Genomic DNA, 18,607 nt, shown 5'->3' with positions numbered 1-18,607 from the left:
TTTTTTTTTTACCATCTTTCCACCTAAGTAATATTTCTTTCTTATCCCTTCAAGGACGCTTTACTTTTACTTGGTAACTGCAGAATGGAGGCAGGGGCAGCAATGGAGAGGGTCAGAACTGCCTCCATTCATCTGGTAAAACTTCTCCTCCAAGCTGCTTAGGTGAAGCAGGGCATTCTTATGGCCTGGAGTCAGCTTGGGGTTTGCCTCCTATGAAACTAGTTTTTCTCACTCTCTCGGTGATAACTGACAAAAGCAAATCAGCTCCTGCCTGTGAGATCCAAACAAGCTATAAATCAACTCCCATGTTTGTGTGGGAGAAGGATGTTTTCAAGTGCTAGGAAGGAAAGCTGCCTTTTAAGAAGTCAGTTACTTAATGACGATGTTTTTATGGCACACGTCTCCACGGGGTGGAGGAGGAGAAGGGCAGGTCTATTCCCATGTTGTGGATGCTCAGATGTGAGAAAGTTTATTATATTTTACCACCCATTCCTCAGGGAGTTCACCAAAAGTCAAGGAGAATCCAGATGCTAAAAAAATATTTATATGGAATAGAAATATTTATCTGGGCAAGAAAACCCCCAGCACATTCATGTGGTATCAAGGGCCAGCTCCTTTGTGGTGATAAAAGTGCTGTGGCTTATGTGTTGTGAAGGACTTCAGGGTTCACCAAGTTGTGGTTTCTTCAGAGAGAAAGATCTGGCCTCATTTTTCAACAGTAATATTTCCAAGGCCTTAGTTTTGCTTCTAGAAGCGAAAGCTGAAGATTCAGATTCACTGAGCCTATTTTTCATAATGGGAGAAAATGGTTTGTGGGTGGGATCAACAGTGATAACAAAACAAGCTTTCGCAGCTCTTATTTTCTAGCTGCTGTTTGGCTGTGGCGCAAATCTAACACTCCTCCACGCACAACTAATGGTAGGCACAGTGTTATTTGTGTTTTCTAACACAAAAGTTGACTTTATGATGTGATTTCAAACTTCTCCATCTTCCTTGCACCCAGATGTTGGCTGCATTGCTTCTCTGGAATCCATCTTCATTACCCAGAAGATCCCAAGCATGACTCCCCTGTCTTGTGCTCATGACAAGATGCGCTGTAAGGACGCAGGAGGGGCCAGCATGGATAAAAGGCTTTATAGGGTGGTGCTAGGAGGTTTCCCTCTTTTATTAGAATTGTATCTGCATAAAATCTTTGTAGTGTTATGAAAGAGCTGTATATTACTGGGAACTAGCATATGAAAACAAACCTCTCGGATAATAGACTGAAGAACAAATGCTATTAAATGGAAGGTCAGATAGTCCTGGATATAATATCTGATAGATTTTTCTCATCAAAATGTGCCTGAATCGACAAGAGATGATGTGACTTCAATATGATTCTTGCAGGTGTTAAGGATAAGATAAGGAAGCTACTGAAAAACATTATCCTTCCTTGGGTAATGGTAAATTGATTCTATTTAAATGAAATGAAAGGATAAACAAGAGTAGGTTTGCGATTCAGATTTTCTCTTTCAAAGGGACAACTGATTAGGGAAACAAATATAGTTGAATATGGAAAAGGTTTGGAATTTCTTTGCCAGCTGTTGTACAAATTATTACCAGGATCTCTCCTGAATACAGGGCTCTCTACTCTGGCATACTGAAAGAACTGCAATACAGCAGCAGAATGTTCTGCCCTTTGAGAACAGGGTAGAGAAGAGGAGGCAAATCCAGACACCATTGAAATGAGGGTTGTGAGTAAGGATGTTCTTAAAAATACATGCGATCTTAGTCAATATCTGTGCTGGTTACATTTACTGACAATTTAAAAATGTAATGGAATTGAAATGGTTAAAATTCAGCAAGATAAAATGCATGCCTGTTAACCTACAGATCAACAAGCATTTCTGTTACCAAAAGACGTGTAGGTGCAAGCAGGTGAGGGAGAAGTGTGAATGTAAAGGCCAGTCAAAGGATGGATCTCACCTGTCAGATGGGGAAAATAACACTGCAGTTCTAGTAATCAGGAAAGGATAAAGGTATTGATGCATTGTACAAAGTAGGAATGAAATCTTACCTAGAGTTCTGCATCAGGTTTTCAGCTGTGAAACAAGTGCGTTTCCCAGTCATCCTAGGAAACTGTTTTGTGAGAAGAGCCTCCGCTGTGGGGGGCAAGATTATATCTATAAATGCACTCCAGGAATGAACAGGAACAGAAACGTACTTAAACCAAAGGATAATGTTAGTCAAGATGGTCATGGCTGGCCAGACTAAAGTTAGTCAAAAGGGTATGGCTGGGCCAGAAACAAACTAGGTCTGGAAACAAGATAAAGGTTTCTAATCTTCAGAACAGGGAGGCTTTAGAAGAGTCTCCAAACTGAAACTGTGGGGAGTAGAAACTTATTTTAGAGCATGGAGCTTTAGAAGGCCTTTGCAGCCCCATGTTTTATGCACGGGATAATGCAGGTACAACTGAACTAGTTGATGTTAAAAGCACAAGGTGCCATCAGGAGATAATGTTTTTCAAGGTGACTGGACATTGAACTGCTGTTTTAGGAGCAGCATTAAGGTGGAGTCTGTCCATCTCCAGTAGTGTTTACCAAATGCCACTCACCTCTGGGTTTTGGGAAAACTGAGCAACTTTCTGGCAGATACATACTTTGCTGCAGTGCTTTCAGATCTGCCTGGGAATTGATGCTGAATATATGTATGATTAAAGAACATGTGCCAACATCTCCCTTTACATTGCTTTCCCCTTGGAGTAGAAAACCTATTTCCTGATTCTACAACCAGGCTCTAATTCAATTAAAGGAACTGCTGATAGCAGTTTGTGCAGCTTATGAATGGCAGGAAAACGTGAGTTCCAGTTGCATTCAACCAGATCCTCTACTGCAAGACACAGACCTCCCTTGCAAAGGTTTTATTTTTAATGTTCTTTATGGTGATACTGGTGAACATGTGGAATCCATAAAATAACACTTAGGATACATCTGTGTGAATGTTGCTGCTTGAGTCATGTTAGGAAATGATGCAGGTTGAAGACTTTACAATATTCTTCCTGTTGGAATGGGTTATTCCAGTATGCAGCCCAGCCCTCCTTACAGTGAAGAAGTCTGCCAATGAATGCTCAGTGCTCTGAGAGAAAGGAGACTGCAATCAAAGTTTTATAGTAAACTGGGATGTAGCAAGAATTGATCTGTGGAGGCTTCATTACCTTCGCTGTGTCTGGGATTTGGTGCTTTGGAGGAAAGTAGGACTCCTTCAGACAGCCCTGAACAGCAGGACAGTGCCAGTTTACAGGACTACACATGTACACATAATATTACCATCTTCCTTTTGCCTTGGCTTGCATGGTTATGTGACTGGATGTAAGTAAAGCTGCACGTGAGTCTTTCTGCAGGTTGCATTTCAGGATGAAGTAGTAGTTACGAGCAGTAGTTGTCCTGGTGTATGTATCTTGGAAGAATTAGCTGCTAAGAAGAGTTGGAAAGAGTAATCCCAAGGAGTTTTTGTATTCTTCGGAGTTAAGCACTTAAGCAATTCCCTCTGGCTTTGTTCTGACTTTGTAATTCTCTGTTACTTAGTAAAGCTTACAAACCTTGCCCTCGTGCCATGTATCAATAGTGGTTCATTATGTTTTGCAGCAATGAGCTTAGAAATAGAGAAGTGATAAGAACAGTTGTCATTCAGGCTCTTCAGCACCAACTGCCACTGCAGTTAAAGCCTCTTTTTATGCTGCTTTGCTCTTGATCAGGAAGAAAAAATCATTTGAACAAATAGAAACATTTGCCCTAAATTTTATTCTTATTTTTATATAAATGTGTATGTATATGCAGATACACATGTATATGCATATGTGTATATACATTTGAGTTTGATTATATTTAAAGACAGATTATCAGAGCAGATGGGCCCTTCCCTGGCTGTTTAATCCGATAGCCTGTATGTTATAGCTAGAGACATCTCTAAATCACTTCCTGCTTGAACTACAACGGTTTTAGAAAAAGAACTAATTTTGACTTGAATAATTTTTGGTAAAGCAGAACTGCTACAATAGCTGGTGAATTATTAATTATTAATAAACATGCCTCTTGTATCTCCATAGCTTCCCACTCTTGCTGTTACGGGCTTTACAGTGTTGTCACACAGGTGACTCTAAGAATTGAGTTAGTTTTCCTATGTCTATGCACAAAAAAACTGCAAATCAGCCCTCGGCCTAAAGATCTGAACTCATCTGTGCTTCTTGAATCTGTTGCTATAAACCATCATTTCCAGGCCCTTCATCTTTCTTGCAGCTGTTTCCTGCGTACTCTTCTATTTATCAACAGCCTTCTTGAGTGGTAGCCAGCAAAACTGTACATGCTGCATCAGAAGGAGACGTGACACAAGTGAGAGGTGATATCAGTTGCTTCCTCTCCCAGGTTCTTGCAGTGTTCACAGCCCTCTTCCGTAAAGCACTACCCTGGGAACTCCTGTTTTGTTGCCTTTTCACCAGTTGCCTTTCCAAAGTGACTGCTGTCCAAAGATCCTTTTTCCTGTAGGACCTATGGTCTGTGTTCTTACATGTTAAAACATATTATTCCAAGTTGTTAAACTAACATTATTCCAAGCAAGCCATATCATCCCAGCAGTAAGCTCTGCTGTCCTTACTAAGCGCTATAGCACTGGAACAAGGGCTGCTCTCTTCCTTGTCACTAACAGTGCATTACAACAGAGTTTAAGTTCCTGGGGGACTCCTTTGGAAATATGCTTAGTAATATATCCCTACCTGTAATTGCATTTTGTGACTTGTTATATAGCCAGGTTGAATACACTTAATGTGGCATGGCGAGTCTAAAATGTTATGGGTCCCTAATGAGCATGTCACACAGCACTAAGTTCAGTGTTGTGCAAAAGTCCAGTGACATTGCTGCCTTTCAGCAGGCAAGTAAACTTTTGATACCATTAAAATAGAAATCAAATTAATTTGGCAAGTTCTACCTTTTAATAAAATGTTGCTCTTTGGTAAAAATTACACGATCCCTCAAGTCCCATGTCAGCCCTTACATTATTTTACTAGGACTGCTGCCAGGCTGGCAGACCTATATTGATGTTTATAAGATATTGGCACAACATGAGAATCCTTCCAGGCTCCTGGAAGTTCTCCCTGTTAACAGTTATCAGCAGACCAGAGTGCCCTCGTCCTGCTCTTTTGAGGTTCTCTGGAGGTCTGACTTCAGCTACTAAAGCATAGACACTTTTCAGACTGCAGCATAGCCTGTTGTTGACAGCTCTCCCCATTTATCTAATGCCGAGGTGCTATACTGTCAGCACTACTCTTCTGTTACAATAGACTTGAAAATGAAACTATTTCTTACAGAATATGCCATGTCCTTTTGCTTCATATCAATGTTTCATTTCTAGATTCCAATTTATCAAAATTTGCCCTTTTTATGGCACGAGTATGTTCCTCATAGCCTCTTTCTCAGTAAATGGGAGGCTTCCCAGATTGTTATCATTCTCTAACTTTCCTCTTGACTAATTGCATGCATGATTATTCCAGCTTTGTGAAACAGTCCCTGTTAAAAAAACAGACACTAGACACTGGTCAGGTAACTCACTGGCTGTTTTCTGTTTGCAGACAGGAAGACGATCCAGGTATAAGCACACCTATGTGAATCACAACAAACACTTGTCTTGGGATTAGCTCCTCTGATTAGGATACAACATTGCTTGAAATAAGAAATCGTGGTTGTTAATAATTTAGAGTTGTAGTAAAGTGTTAATAATTTAGAGTTGTAGTAAAGTGTTAATAATTTAGAGTTGTAGTAAAGTGTTAATAATTGAGTTAATAGTAGAATTGTAGTAAAGTTTGTAACTAGCAGCACGTGTCCCTTTACTCTCTATTTATCTCACTGGTTATTTTTCCCCTCTCCCTTAGCTCTCCATCCCATAAGAGATATACTGAAGTTCAAATCTACTTATCCACTACTCCACGCTACTTTACCTAGGCAGTGAACTGAGAACCTCCTTCTTCCCCTTTGTGACATGTATAATTCATATCTTCAAACTGCTCCAGTTCCCTGATCTTGACTATATGAAACTGTGGTCCCTTCAAAGAATCTCTCTAGTACCTATAACCACCATCATCAAGCTCAGCTTTTCTAAATCTTGAGCAGTTCTTTGGCTTTGAAGAATGATTTTGCCTTATTTTTTTTTAATGTTAATGGCATAGGATTTGCTGTGATATAAAGAGCTTTTAAATGTCCTTGGTCTCTACAAGCTAGGCAGGGAAATCCGCTAGTAAAGCAACCCCTGCGTGTTCTGCTTGATCTCAAGTGGACCAGTCACCAGTGTGGGCTTTGGAGCTTGAAACTGTTGAGCTGCTAAGAATAATAGCTGGTTCCTTCCATCCTAGGTACCTAGTTTTCAAATCCTGTCCCATATAATTTTAGGCAGTCATTCAGTCCAAGAAGTTAGTCCAGATGAGTGCATCCCAATATCCTATTATAAACCACATGGTTTCACTGCAAGTGCTGAAAAGGCATGAAAATTACTAAGCGTGAAATAAAATAAACCCCTCTTCTGAAAGAGCAGGTTGGCCATTCAGGTGCTGAGGCTATAGATGGTTTTTGCTTCAAGTAACCCTGATATATCAACATAAATCACATAAGGTTAGGATTCTGGGATTGTAATTCTGGGGACAATGTCTGGGACAATGGATGCTCATCTGCTAGTTGGAAGCTGGACTTTTCAAAGTTGCTCAAGGAAATCTGGTCTTGAAATGGAATGAGTTAAGTCAGCTTGACTGAGCAAATCCTGCAGTTAGAGCTATAGTTTCAGCCTGTTCCATTTTATGTGACCTCATCTTTTATCTGTCCTCATGTGGGCAAAACCGAACAGTGGAACTCTTTCTGTTAGTGTTGTTTTTGTAAGGATCTCCTTCTCATGGCTTGGGCCCTTTTGTAAGATGCCAGGAAGCTGTTAATAAATTGGGAACTTCTGGGTCTGTCCTTATTGTTTTGGGATTCCTCTGCTCCCACATGGACCTGGCAGTCCCTTCTTAAAATGCTGGGGTAGTGAAGGAATGCTATTTCTGTAGCTGTCCATTCCACACTGTATTCTTACATGCTAGTTAATCAGACCTCAAGTATTTGGCTGTTCTGAGAAGTGGGATGCTAACAGCAAACATGCATGTTATCATCTGCAGATCTGACTCCTCCAGTGGGTGGAGGCAGTGGTTCAGGCTCAACATCCTTCATTCAAAAACTTGCCAAAAATGTTGCATACTTGTAATTGTAGTCCCCACTGGGAGCTGAGGTGAGACCACAAACTCCGTTTATTTGGAGCATTGAGACTCCTCTAAGTATAGTGAAGGTCAGGACTTTGGGAGATGGATCATCACATTCAACAGTCTTCAACATCAAAAGCCATTCACTAAGAAGTTGCGAGGACGGCAGTGGTAGTTCTCTGCTGTACCAGCTGCCTCTGGCTACTGAGGCACTCTGCTGTGCTTGTAGACTTCTGGTTTGGGGTTTGTGTGTGTGTTTTCCTGCTGGCTGTGGGGAAGGGAGGGTGTTTTGGGGTTGTTGGGAGGCTTTGAGGGGCTTGTTGCTGCTTCTTTTTTAGTTTTGGTTGGTATGAGATGGTATACACCAGGCAGGCTGGTGTGTTCTACAAGTGTTGTAACTGAAAAGTCACAAACTATTCAGGCACTTAAAGGATTGTAGGGGAGGATGAGAGCAGCTGCTCATATTGTTGCAGAAGATGAGTGGTTTCATAGAAATACAGCTTCTTCTGCACCCAGTTTATGATTTCAAACACTACAGCATGACAGTCAGAAAAGAACTTGGCCTTGGCATGCCAGCTTCTGTTCATAGAGCTTTCCTTTGATTCACTGCCTCTTCCTCCAGCACGTGTCTGTTGAGTTCAAGGAATTAAAGACACCACTTTCAACATTGAGATTAAGCATAATTTGACTTCTGAGAGATTTTAAAACTTGTGTCTACAGCATCTCCCATAAGAAACCCCTGAGCTGGATGAGCTGTGTAGTATCAATTGGCAGTAACAGGTTAATTCAGCTAGAAAGTTTCTGAAGAAAAAAGAAGCTTGGAGATACAGCAGTTATAATGGGAATGTAGGTGTGTAACTGTGGGCTTGCTCTGCAGAGCTGTTGTCCTTTTGAAGCCCAAGAATGGGCAGGGTTAGAGAGTGCTGTCATCGTCCTGTGTTTGGCTCTTGCAGCCTTGATGACCACCTGACAGCATGACCTTTCATTAAATTTGATCAGGTTAAGGCATATCTGGAGAACCTAAAATCTGGGGTTTGTGATCTGTGGAGCTTGATTTTCCTTAAAAGACTGTGTGTCCCTGTGTTTGGGTCCTGATTTTGAACCAGACGGAGTGGTTGAGGCCACTGGGACAGGCCAATGATGGTGTATGGGCTGACGTGTTTTTAGAGACGTGCCCAAGGCTACATTACTTCTCTGTGCTAAGGTTGTTGATTCTGTTATCCCTAGCTAATATCTGTTAGCTGGAATCTACAGATGGCCAGAGCTCATTCTGGAACAGAGACAGCATGCATAACCAGAAGCAGAAGGATGAGCTAGGTAATTTCAGACTTGCTTTTAATAGTATCTACACACCTTTTGGTACTGTTCCACCTGTGAGGGAGCTTCCTAGCTTTTAGAGAGTACACAGTACCACTAGTATCTAGAAAGGTGCTCGCCATCTCCAGCATCACCAGGGCTTTGAGAACACTACAGTTCTGCAATCACCATTTCAAGATCAGGTTGGTGTTTTGCCCTTTACTAGGGGCTATATTCAGATCAATCTAGAGACTGAAGTGAGTGCATAAAATGTGTGCTTGGTAAGTGGAGTAAGAACTCTTATGTTCAGGGCAGGGACTTTAACCCCTCTAGCCTGACCCCCTGTGTCACCACATTACAGCCAGGTCTCTTATGGAGTGCACTAGCTCTTGTTTGAGTTCAGTAATGCACTTCCTAGAAAGGCAGTCAACTTGGATCCAAGGATGTAAAGGGATAGAGAATACATCCCTTTAGCATTTTGATCTAGAGAATAATCACTCTGTAGCAAATGTGAACCAGATGATTCATTCTAATTCCAGCTCTCAGACATTGTTCTGGTTCTTGCTGTGCCTTTTCCCTCTTGATTAGAGCTTAAAGAACTGTCGTTTTTCTCCCCATGATAGAACTTGCACGCTGTAATAAAATTGCCTCTCAACAACCTGTAACAGCAAAATCCAGCAATTTCTCTAAGCTAGAATCTGTTCCTTTTAAGAGCTGGTAGGTAACCAGTGATTTTAGCAGTTCAGTCATATGAATCATCCTGTCAGTAAAGGCAATTCCATCAAATTTTTTCCAGTTCCCTCTGTTTTTCCTTTACATAAATCTCATGACATGGCTTCTGCTCTGCTTATCTGCAAGTGAAGGTGTTAGGGTTGGCTGTAAGACGGTGTAACTAACTGCCTAACCAACGCCTCTTTGTGCTGTGCCTGTAGATGTCTCTGAGCTCCAGCTCCTCTCTGTTACAAGGATGCTCTTGCAAGCTCCTTCAGCTCGGTCCTGTGTTGCTCTGTGTTTGATGGCCGGCAGAAGCCTGCCTGAAGTTTGGAGCATATCTGTTGACTTTTAATAGTAAATTGGTATTTGGGCTGGTTTCTCTTTTTCTGGGGATTTTCTGGATGTAGGGGATTTAAAGGTGTTGCTCCCCTGCTTTTTTAGGCAGTTAATGTGCTGTGAGCCACCTTGACTTCAGCATCAGCTGTGTTTGTGTGCTTGGTATTGGTTACAAATGAAATGAAAGAAATGAAATTAAACTTCAGTTTCTTATGAAAATTGTACTTTCCTAGTGCTTTCAGGGGAACCATTTGATCCATAAAACTAAGGTCCTTAATTTTCTCTTACCTTATAATCTCATTAACATCTGAACACTGTATTTTGTGCACAAAGCCCAGGGGTAGCCCAAGCAGTGAAACAGAAGGGTCAAATAGACTTTGGAGCAGACCATAGAAATTTGAGGGCTTCTGGATAGTTTGGCTGGTGTCTGTGTAACTCCTTGAACCTGTAGCTGTGTGTAGTGCCTGCTGGGTCTAAACTAAAGAATGCACCAGTTTTGCCCCCACTCCTGGGCAAGCTTTGTGGTCTTTGTGAAGTCATTTCACCCTTCCTTCATTTCCTCCTCCTTCCTTTCAATTCTCCTCTGTTGTTTTGTTTTTCCTTCCCTTTTGGGATATATAATATTCTGGGTGAGCACTGTCATTTGACCATATTACATACACCACTTGAATTCTGAGATCAGTGGGAATGTGAAGAAGTTTTGTTAGTATAACCTTTACCATACAGTCCATCACAGCTGAACTGCAGATGCTGCTATGGAGAAAAAAGTTATCCCCTAGACTTCAACAAGTCAAACAGAACATTATCCTATGTTAACCCAGATATCTTTCTGTTACTGAAACTAGGTCTGGAACATCAGTGCAGACCTATTCTCAACATAAAAACATCACCACTATTCGGGAGTGTCATGTGTCATTAGAAATTGTGTTTGCTCCTTTCCTCAGCATCGTGCTGCTCCAGGAGCACTGAATCTTGAAGTGACACACCAGGAAGTGCCCCTTTCTCTGGGGGTTCCTTCTGCAGTGTATCACCAGATTCCTGCATATCCCGGCTCTGGTGTCACCGGGTGGGAGCTGTGTGGGAAGGGTGTGCCAAAGGCAGGTATGCTGAGAGCACACAGACCGCATTGTGCTGTGGGCAACTCTGGCTTCCCTGGAGGCAGGTGACAGGGGGTTTGTTTAATTGCGTGTCCCGGAGACAAAGGCTTTAATAATGATTCAGTTTCGATCAACAAACAGAGAAATGTGAAATCGTAACCCCCTGCTCTTGGACAAGTGCACGTTAGCTCTCTAGCAGACATCTTATTTCTGCTTTTAGTTAGCTTTTGTAGTTTTACTACAGGTACGACAGGCTGGAGCCACTCTGGTTTTGAACCACTTTTATCTCTTTGAAGACTCCTCCTTTTGAAATTAAATTTCTCCTGGCCTTTCTTAGCTCAAAGGTGTAACTTTATAAGGGAGCAGGATGAAACTTTTTTTTGGGGGGGGAACTTTGGAGCAATTTTACTCCCTTTGAAAGATGCACGCTGCTCCTGAAGCTACTTCCGTGCAGTAGGGAAACCGTCTGGGGCCGAGCAGGCAGCCGCGCTGTTGGCAGCGCAGCGCAGCGCAGCGTGCCCTTACCCTGCACCACGCCATCGCTATTCCCTGGGCAGCATCTATGACCAGAGCCGGTTCTGACAATAGGCAAATTTGGGTTGATTCTTTCATAAAACCAGATCTGCGGGCGGGCTTGTGTGGACGGGGTGGAGCTGGCTGCTTGAGACAAGCCAGCGTTGTTTGGCACACTTTCCGCAGCTAACCACGCTGCTCTGCTACGACTGTGTCCCACCCCCGGCGCGCAGCGCTGCAGAAGAATAAAGGGAGCTGATGGCTCAGCCCCACAAGCCGGCGGTGCCGAGCGGGCACGACCCGACCCGCAGCGCAGAGGTGATCCCATCCCGCCTCGGTGGCCATCGGGGCGGAGCGCGCTGAGGCGAGGCGGGGCGCGCAGGCGGAGCGCTGCGCGGGTCCCGCCCCGCCCGGCAGCTGTCAGAGGCGGCGGCGGCCGCGGGCTGCGGCGCTGGGAGCGCTCCGCCGGTCGCTCCGCGGTTGCCTCCCCGCAGCCCATGATGTGCCTGGAAAGCGACGGCTCCTCCGGCAGCAGCCCGGGCTGCGGCGGGCGGCTGAGAGCCGGTGACGAAGAGGAGGAGGAGGACGGCGAGCGGGGCTGCTGCGGCCGGGGCGCTGAGGGCGAGGTGCAGACCCTGTCGGGCAGGATGAACCCGCCGGCTACCGGCAAGCACCCCGAGCGTGCGGCCGCCCTCCACAAGGCGCCGAGTCTCGGCCGGGCCCGGGTGGCGGCCGCCGGCATCCTCAGCGTGGGCAACGTGCTCAACTACCTGGACCGGTACACGGTGGCAGGTGAGGGCAGCGCTCGGCGTCCCGCCCCGTAAGGGGGCGCGGGCCCGCGGCGGCGGGAGCCATCCCCCCGCCTCGGGGACAGCCTCTGCCCGGGCGCGGAGCCGCCCCCGCCGCATCCCTTCGTTCGCCGTCCGAGTGCGGGGGGCACAGCGGTGCTTCCCCGCCCGGGCTGGGCCATTGGCTCCGGTTGGAGCGAGTCGTAGGGACGCGGTGTGGGCGGCTGCGGCTGGTGCCCATTGTGCAGACCCTCCGGTATTGTCCTCCAGTTTGTGTGAATTTTATGTAAAATCAAAGGAGGTGGCCTTTGTTTGTCAGGGCTCGATGGCGGAGTTAAGTGTTCGGGGGGCTCCTCGGAAAAGAGTGATGCTGGCAGGCGCGGAGGTTACTTTATGTGATTTTCCGGGTGATGGAGAAACGCTCCTGATCTCATTGACTGGTGTAAATGCTGTGGGTGACAGGTGCTGCCGTTGTCTCTGACTAGTCTGCAGTGAAACGGGGGGATGCGATCGCTTGTGTTTCCATGGGTGAAAATCCCACTGAAGCAAACCACTTGGGCTTTGTGTCTGCTGAGTCCCTCCAGCCTGAAAATCCAGGCTGTCCTTCAGCGCTTAGCCAAGGAGGGTCCCTTCTCTGCAGAACTCCCGAGCTGCCCGGTAGTTTCTGCAGGGATGCAGGAGGCAGCTGCATTGCACTTCACAAGGCACCTCTTTTCTTGAGGTAAACACTTTAAAGATGCGCTCCTTGACCGATGTGTTTTCTCAGCTGTACCGTGTGAAAGGCACTATATGCCTGTGTGATTACTACTAGTAAGAAGCTTGGCTCTGAAAGAAACGTGTGTTAGGACGTTTACTGTACAGTCCCTAGAGGGGACTCCTGATTTATTCTTGTCAGGCAATAACAGGAGGGAAGATGATGATTACTGAACTTTTGCTAATTAGAAATGAAGTAGTCTTGTTGGTATTCATCTGTCTCATGTAATTAAAATATAATACATATTCTGTGTTTGGCAATACTGATAATTTTATCTTCAGAGCTTATAAAGGGGGGTTGTGTATGTATAAATTTTGCTGTATGCATATACATATTTTAATCACTAGGAATCAACGTGGTGTTAAACAAATCAGATATTTGCTTATACTACATTAATATATGTTTGTAGGGCAATAATAGAGTGGAAAGGACATAAATCAGTGACATACACTGTTGTCAGAGTAAGTTGGCCAGGTTGGCTTTGTTTTGTCTGCAGTAGCGAGACAGGAAGGATTAGAACCAAAATTTAGCTGACACTGTTGTGGCTTTTTTATTGTTATTTTTTTAGACAGGGCTTGTTCCTTCAGGAGATGTAAAGGCCAGTATTGAGAAGGATTGAATGCTCGGTTGGCAGTCTGCGTGTTACAGGAGGAAGCTTGAAGATGCAGCGTTGATCTGTCATTATTGATGGAAATTGTAGTTTGCTCCCTCGCCCACAAAAAAGAATCTATTAGAGAGTTATACTGCAAAGCACCATTTTTTCTTTAATGCATGGAAAGTTTCCTTTCCGGGGAGCTATCCCACCCCTGTGCACTGTCTTCTTCACCTATTTTCTCTGGTACTTTCAGTAAGACCTTTGTCATTTGATTTTATTTTTTTTGCCTGAAAGAAGGCTTGGGATGCTCTGGCGAAGGGAGGGAGAAGCAGCATCATTTCTGGAAAGGCTGGAAAGTGCCTGACCAAACAGAGGATAAAACCGTCTGCCTGCTAAGATGTAGTATTGCCAGTCCCAATTCTGGGATTGCTGGTGTATTTCTAGGGTAAGCTCTGGTTTCACAGTGCTCAATAAGTGCCCTGTGGAACTTACCTGTTAGCATGCAGCTTGATATCAAAGGTGTAAGATCTCAGCCGTCAGACTTCCCTCTGGGGACAGAATCAAGTTTTGCATGATCTTGTTGTCTTCTGTCAATTGGTATTTATTTCTCAAACTGGTGTTTTATAAAGTGCTAATCCAAACCAAGAAATAATTTTAATCTAGTCTTAATAGAAGAGTTGTGGTAATAAAAATGTTGTGTTTTGAGCTCAAAACTGACTTTATAATAATGTCTTCTCTAAAAGCAATCTTTGCTTTTATATTTTGAGTCTTTGTGCATACCACATACTTATGTGACGAGCACTTCCATATGAATCAAGCTAGCACTTTGAATATTCAGCTCATGTCTCAAGACAGGTAATAATTAGTGAATACAATTCTTCAGACCTTCAAAGTACATTTCAAATATGAATTGTTGCAGCAACTCCAATAAGGGAGTTTAACACTACCCACGTTATGGCAGGGCAAGTAGCATTAGAAGTTATGATTTACCTAAGGCCAGTGAAGTGTTGTGAGAACTGGAATTCATTTTGGGTTTCAGCTCTGTTTGAAACAAGTGTTAGAGGAGCAGCAGCACCAATGAAAACTGGTCCCTGAGGATTTGTGTCTCTAGGGTGATCAATCCTGTGGGTTCTCTGACGTCAAATAAGAGCTGACCTCTGTCATTAACCTTACTCTTCTTGTCTTTCAAGTGTCTTTCCTCTACCCAACCATTTTTTGGTATTTATTTATTTTTTTAAATGAAGTTGTTTGGAGCTTGGGGACTTCTTCCTGCGGTCAAACTGAGTCAAAAGCAGGTCAGTGGACTCAGAAGTGATGAGCAGGCAGCTGACAGATGGACATAAACAAACAGAGCATCTAGTTGTATGGGCACAATACTACAAGTATAGCTTCTATCTCACTTGAAAGCTTAGTTGCAATCATTTTAGTTTTCATGGTCAGAAATACAAGTATAAAAAGGGCAAGTATACATTTATTGTATGTATGTAAGTAGTATATGCAAGTAGATATTTAGTATATATTTAGTCACTAGAAAAGAAAGCACATACATGGAGTTTCTTTGTTGCAAGTGTAATTCTGTGGGTATCTGCCACTATTTTCTAGCATAAGCACATGCAAGTCAGGTAACATGCATCCAGTCACACAGGAGATCTTATGTAATAGAAAGAAGCAGGCTGACCTCTCCTATAACACATCTTGCTCCTAAAAGTAAAAAGCAAATGTTTTTGCTAAAAGTGAACAGTAAGTGTGGCATATTTCAGTGTATATACTCTGGATACAAAGACATTGTATGTAATGAGTTGTTCTTGGATAATCTTTTCTCAGATGCAAAACCCAAGTTTGCTTAGTATTGATTTAAGGACTTTCCTGTGTGGACTAAATGAGTTTAGGATGGGTTGTGCCTTTTGGTATCTGGACAGAACTGGAGTGCAGTTTCTGAGATACAGGACATACACAGCTTCACGCCTGACATACATTAACTTGCAGCTCCTTTGGGAACACAGTGATGAAACTGGGCCTCCACTGAGGACTGGCCTGCTTCTTATGGCTTAAAAATAAGTTTCTTCCAATACTTTAAAAGTTAAAAGCCTGCACAGGAGTAGTGGGTGTTTCAATATTGTCCTTATCTTTACGCAGAGCTGGAAATTCCCAGTGTGTATGAAGAATGTTAAAATATCTATTTTACTTATTTGGGAGAAGCTGTCCCAAACAAAAAGTGGGAGTGCCTTTACTGTGGCTCTTATAAAGAAAAGATTGAAAACTCTGTGCTGAATATTACCAACTTGAAGGGAAATGATCCTCTGCAATTTTCTTAATAGGTCTTTGATCATACTGAAAACAGTTGCCTGTGGAAAAAGCATTCTTTCAAGAGCTTTGATATTTTTCTGCTATTAGGAAAGCCAAGAGTAAGGAAAAGTAGCAGTAATGAAACCATCATACATTGTAGATTACCTGTGAAACAACAGCAGTTCAGCCATCTGGTGATGCTGGGACATATCTTCTTCCTTAATGAAGTTTTGGGAAAAGTCATCTTGCCTTCAGAAGCTTGGAATGTGGTTTCACAATTATGCCATGGATGACCTTTTACTATGCCTGCTGTTGACGATGAAAATAGTCTTGCTTCATCAGGGTGTCACCTCCACCTTCTAATTCAGACGCTACTTCCTGGCACTGCTGGAGTGTCTTTAATTTAATGGTAATGATTTAATTAAGATGGAGGACTACCCAGCAAAGTAAGAGAGTCTTACTATGCCACTCCAGAAGGGGAAACAGAGTTGTGGAGTGTCGGCGATTTGCCTGTGGTAATATAGTTAGTGGCAGAGTCCTGGCTGGTATTAGTTCATCCTTGAGGTTCTCTCCTCCTGTGATGCAGTCTGCCATAGGCTTTGCTCTGCTGTGTTTGTCCTGTAAGTGTCTGTAACTTGCTAATAACCATATTTGTGTTAATTAGCCTCTCATTACAACACATAGTTGCAAATCAAATTCCATTCTTTGAAGATACATACATGCAAATGATTATTGAAAGTTGAAAGTCTAGTTTAAAACTATGTAGTACAAGCTATAACTGAAGGGTTAGGAAAGGTTCATCACTAGCTCTCCACTGCAAAGATATTCAGGAGGTTATAAGCCAAAAATGCTTCTTTTTACCTGTGTGCTCACATTTGTGATAGTAATATATTGCCTCATAGCACATTTCATACTGAGCTATCTTCATGCAGTCTGAGATCTCACATATGTAATGGGAATAGGGAGCATCTCATACCCCCATTGTAAAAAGACTATACTCAGTGCTTATAGTTTCAGGGAGGAAACCATTAAGTGGCAGTGCAAGCTCTGTATTATTTGTCTCCTGTTGAGCTAATTTCAACCTAGGACTCAGCTGTGGAAGGAGAGTAATGCTGGAAAACATTAGAACAGAATATTGGCAGAACCTCCTTGAGCCAGCAGTGCCACCAGCTCATGTGTGTGAGGATCTTCAGTGGTACGCAGTGTTTTGTTTGGACAGTAGGTACCTGTTACTGCCTCAGAACTCAAGAAGTCCTCCATTGTGAGCAGAAGCCACAAGGATGGAACCTCATGCACTTCCAAAGCAGGTGGCACAAAGTCTTCTGGAGCACAGTGACAAGGACTGTGTAGGAACATCTATTTCTCTAACATTGTGTTTTCCCTGTGTGATGGTTTCTATTGCACAGTCAGCTGCTTCCTGTTTGCCAGTTCTTATGCGAGTTGGCAGGATTTGTTCCAGAGTATTTTACATTTCAAGTGAATTCTTATTATGTTTAATCATAGTATTCTTTCTTCCTTGTGATGTAGGTTTGCCAGATAGTAACTATCTTTGTTATTATGTGCAGATTTTCCTGTTTGACTCTGAGATCCTCTTTCATGCATGTTGATTAATTTTTTCCCCAAAGCATCCAAGTCATCACAGTCAGTGAATGCGGCTTTTATTACATAGAGTTAAGAACCTTATAAATATTGAGTATGTTCTTAAGAATAATGTGATGATCTTACTAGTCCCTTCATCTCTGAGACTCAGTATCAGAAGATGTGTGGAAAAGCTTCTCTGGAATTCTGTAATCATTCCTTCAGGAGTTTTCAAATACAATTCCAAACTGTAATAGGGTTAAGTTCCATCAGTCAACTTGGTTTTAGTTGTTCCTATTTATTATACATGTATTCCTTATTGCTTATTTGCTGTACATCAGAAACAAGCTGCTGATCAGGTAGCATGATGGCCTACTAAGTTCTGCAGATGTTGTTAAAAGCTGGAGACTTTGCCTGTAATATGAAAGCCCATTGCTTGGGCTTTCAAGCGCTGAGGAACTTGTGATTGGAATCAAATGCAGTTCATAAAGGTCTTGTGGTTCCTTGTAACTGTTAATCAAGCTTCACAGTACCTATTGAAGAGATTCAGTAGGAATGTAGTTTTATCTTGCAGATAAAAATTAGGAAATTTGGAACTCAGAACTCTGCTGGGTTCTTTGTTTGCATCAACATTGCTTTACATATATTATAGACCAAGACGTTATTGTGCAGCTTCTACTGAATCAGATGGTGCACCCAAGGTACTTGGAATCCATGTGTATCAAGAGATATCAGACAGCTGCAGGCCATGGATGTGAGAGTCTGAAGGAGACAAGAGACTGTACTGGTTAGTGTAAGGGGCCCTAGGAGATTAGCAGATATGAATTATTTGGTAGTCACATTCACCAAAGAGTGAGGAGGGATTTGAGGGAAGACAGTGGTAGCTTTCAGCAAGTATTTGCAGACAGGATCTACCAAACATGATGGGCATCATAGGAGAAAGCAGGAAGATGTCTGTTGGAAGTGGATGATAGAGGATGACACCTTTCTGCTGGTTGAGAGAGCTTTGTGGAAACTGGCACTGTGGATGTAGGGTGATGAGTGTTCTAGGAAAAAATAATGTATGTTCAAAATGAGTCCTACAGAGGACCTGTGAAGTGCCTAAGGGGCCATGGAAGTTAATAGGACTTGAAGAAAATGGGCTTGGGCTCAGAGCCCAGACAGGTACAGGTGAGGTGAACAACTCCTGGTGGTTTCCAGAGAAGTGTGGGTACAGAACATAGCATGGACCTTTCTTGAAAACTGCATTTTTTGTGAACTGCTTTGAAGTTCTGAGACAGGTATAGGGAATATAAAACCCCAAACCACCAAACCCTTAGGTCTGAGCTCTTTAACTACCAGACTCTCACTTTGGGTCTGGGACTATTACAGTAGTTCACTGTGCTGTTTGTAACCTGGATG

The 18,607-nt window shown here is 43.1% G+C and overlaps 1 protein-coding gene across 6 annotated transcripts in view; it reads left to right on the top strand.

The window, feature by feature from the left end:
• The first annotated feature begins 11,613 nt into the window (after positions 1-11,613).
• SPNS2 (SPNS lysolipid transporter 2, sphingosine-1-phosphate) overlaps positions 11,614-18,607 on the top strand; it is a 128,308-nt gene continuing 121,314 nt past the window's right edge. For all 6 annotated transcript variants that reach the window (XR_009725777.1, XR_009725778.1, XM_061355469.1 and 3 more), the window contains exon 1: positions 11,614-11,997. Coding sequence is in view for 4 of the 6 variants with exons in the window: in XM_061355469.1 (XP_061211453.1) it covers positions 11,703-11,997 (295 nt within the window). In the remaining 2 variants the exon portion in view is untranslated. The remainder of the gene's footprint in view (positions 11,998-18,607) is intronic.

This window comes from Neopsephotus bourkii, unplaced genomic scaffold (genome assembly GCF_033783945.1).
Source record: "Neopsephotus bourkii isolate Nb327-2 ecotype Australia unplaced genomic scaffold, CSIRO-AGI_Nbou_v1 NB_804, whole genome shotgun sequence".
NCBI lineage: Eukaryota > Metazoa > Chordata > Aves > Psittaciformes > Psittacidae > Neopsephotus > Neopsephotus bourkii.
The sequence above is the reverse complement of the archived record's forward strand: the minus strand, read 5'-3'. Positions and strand labels throughout refer to the sequence as shown.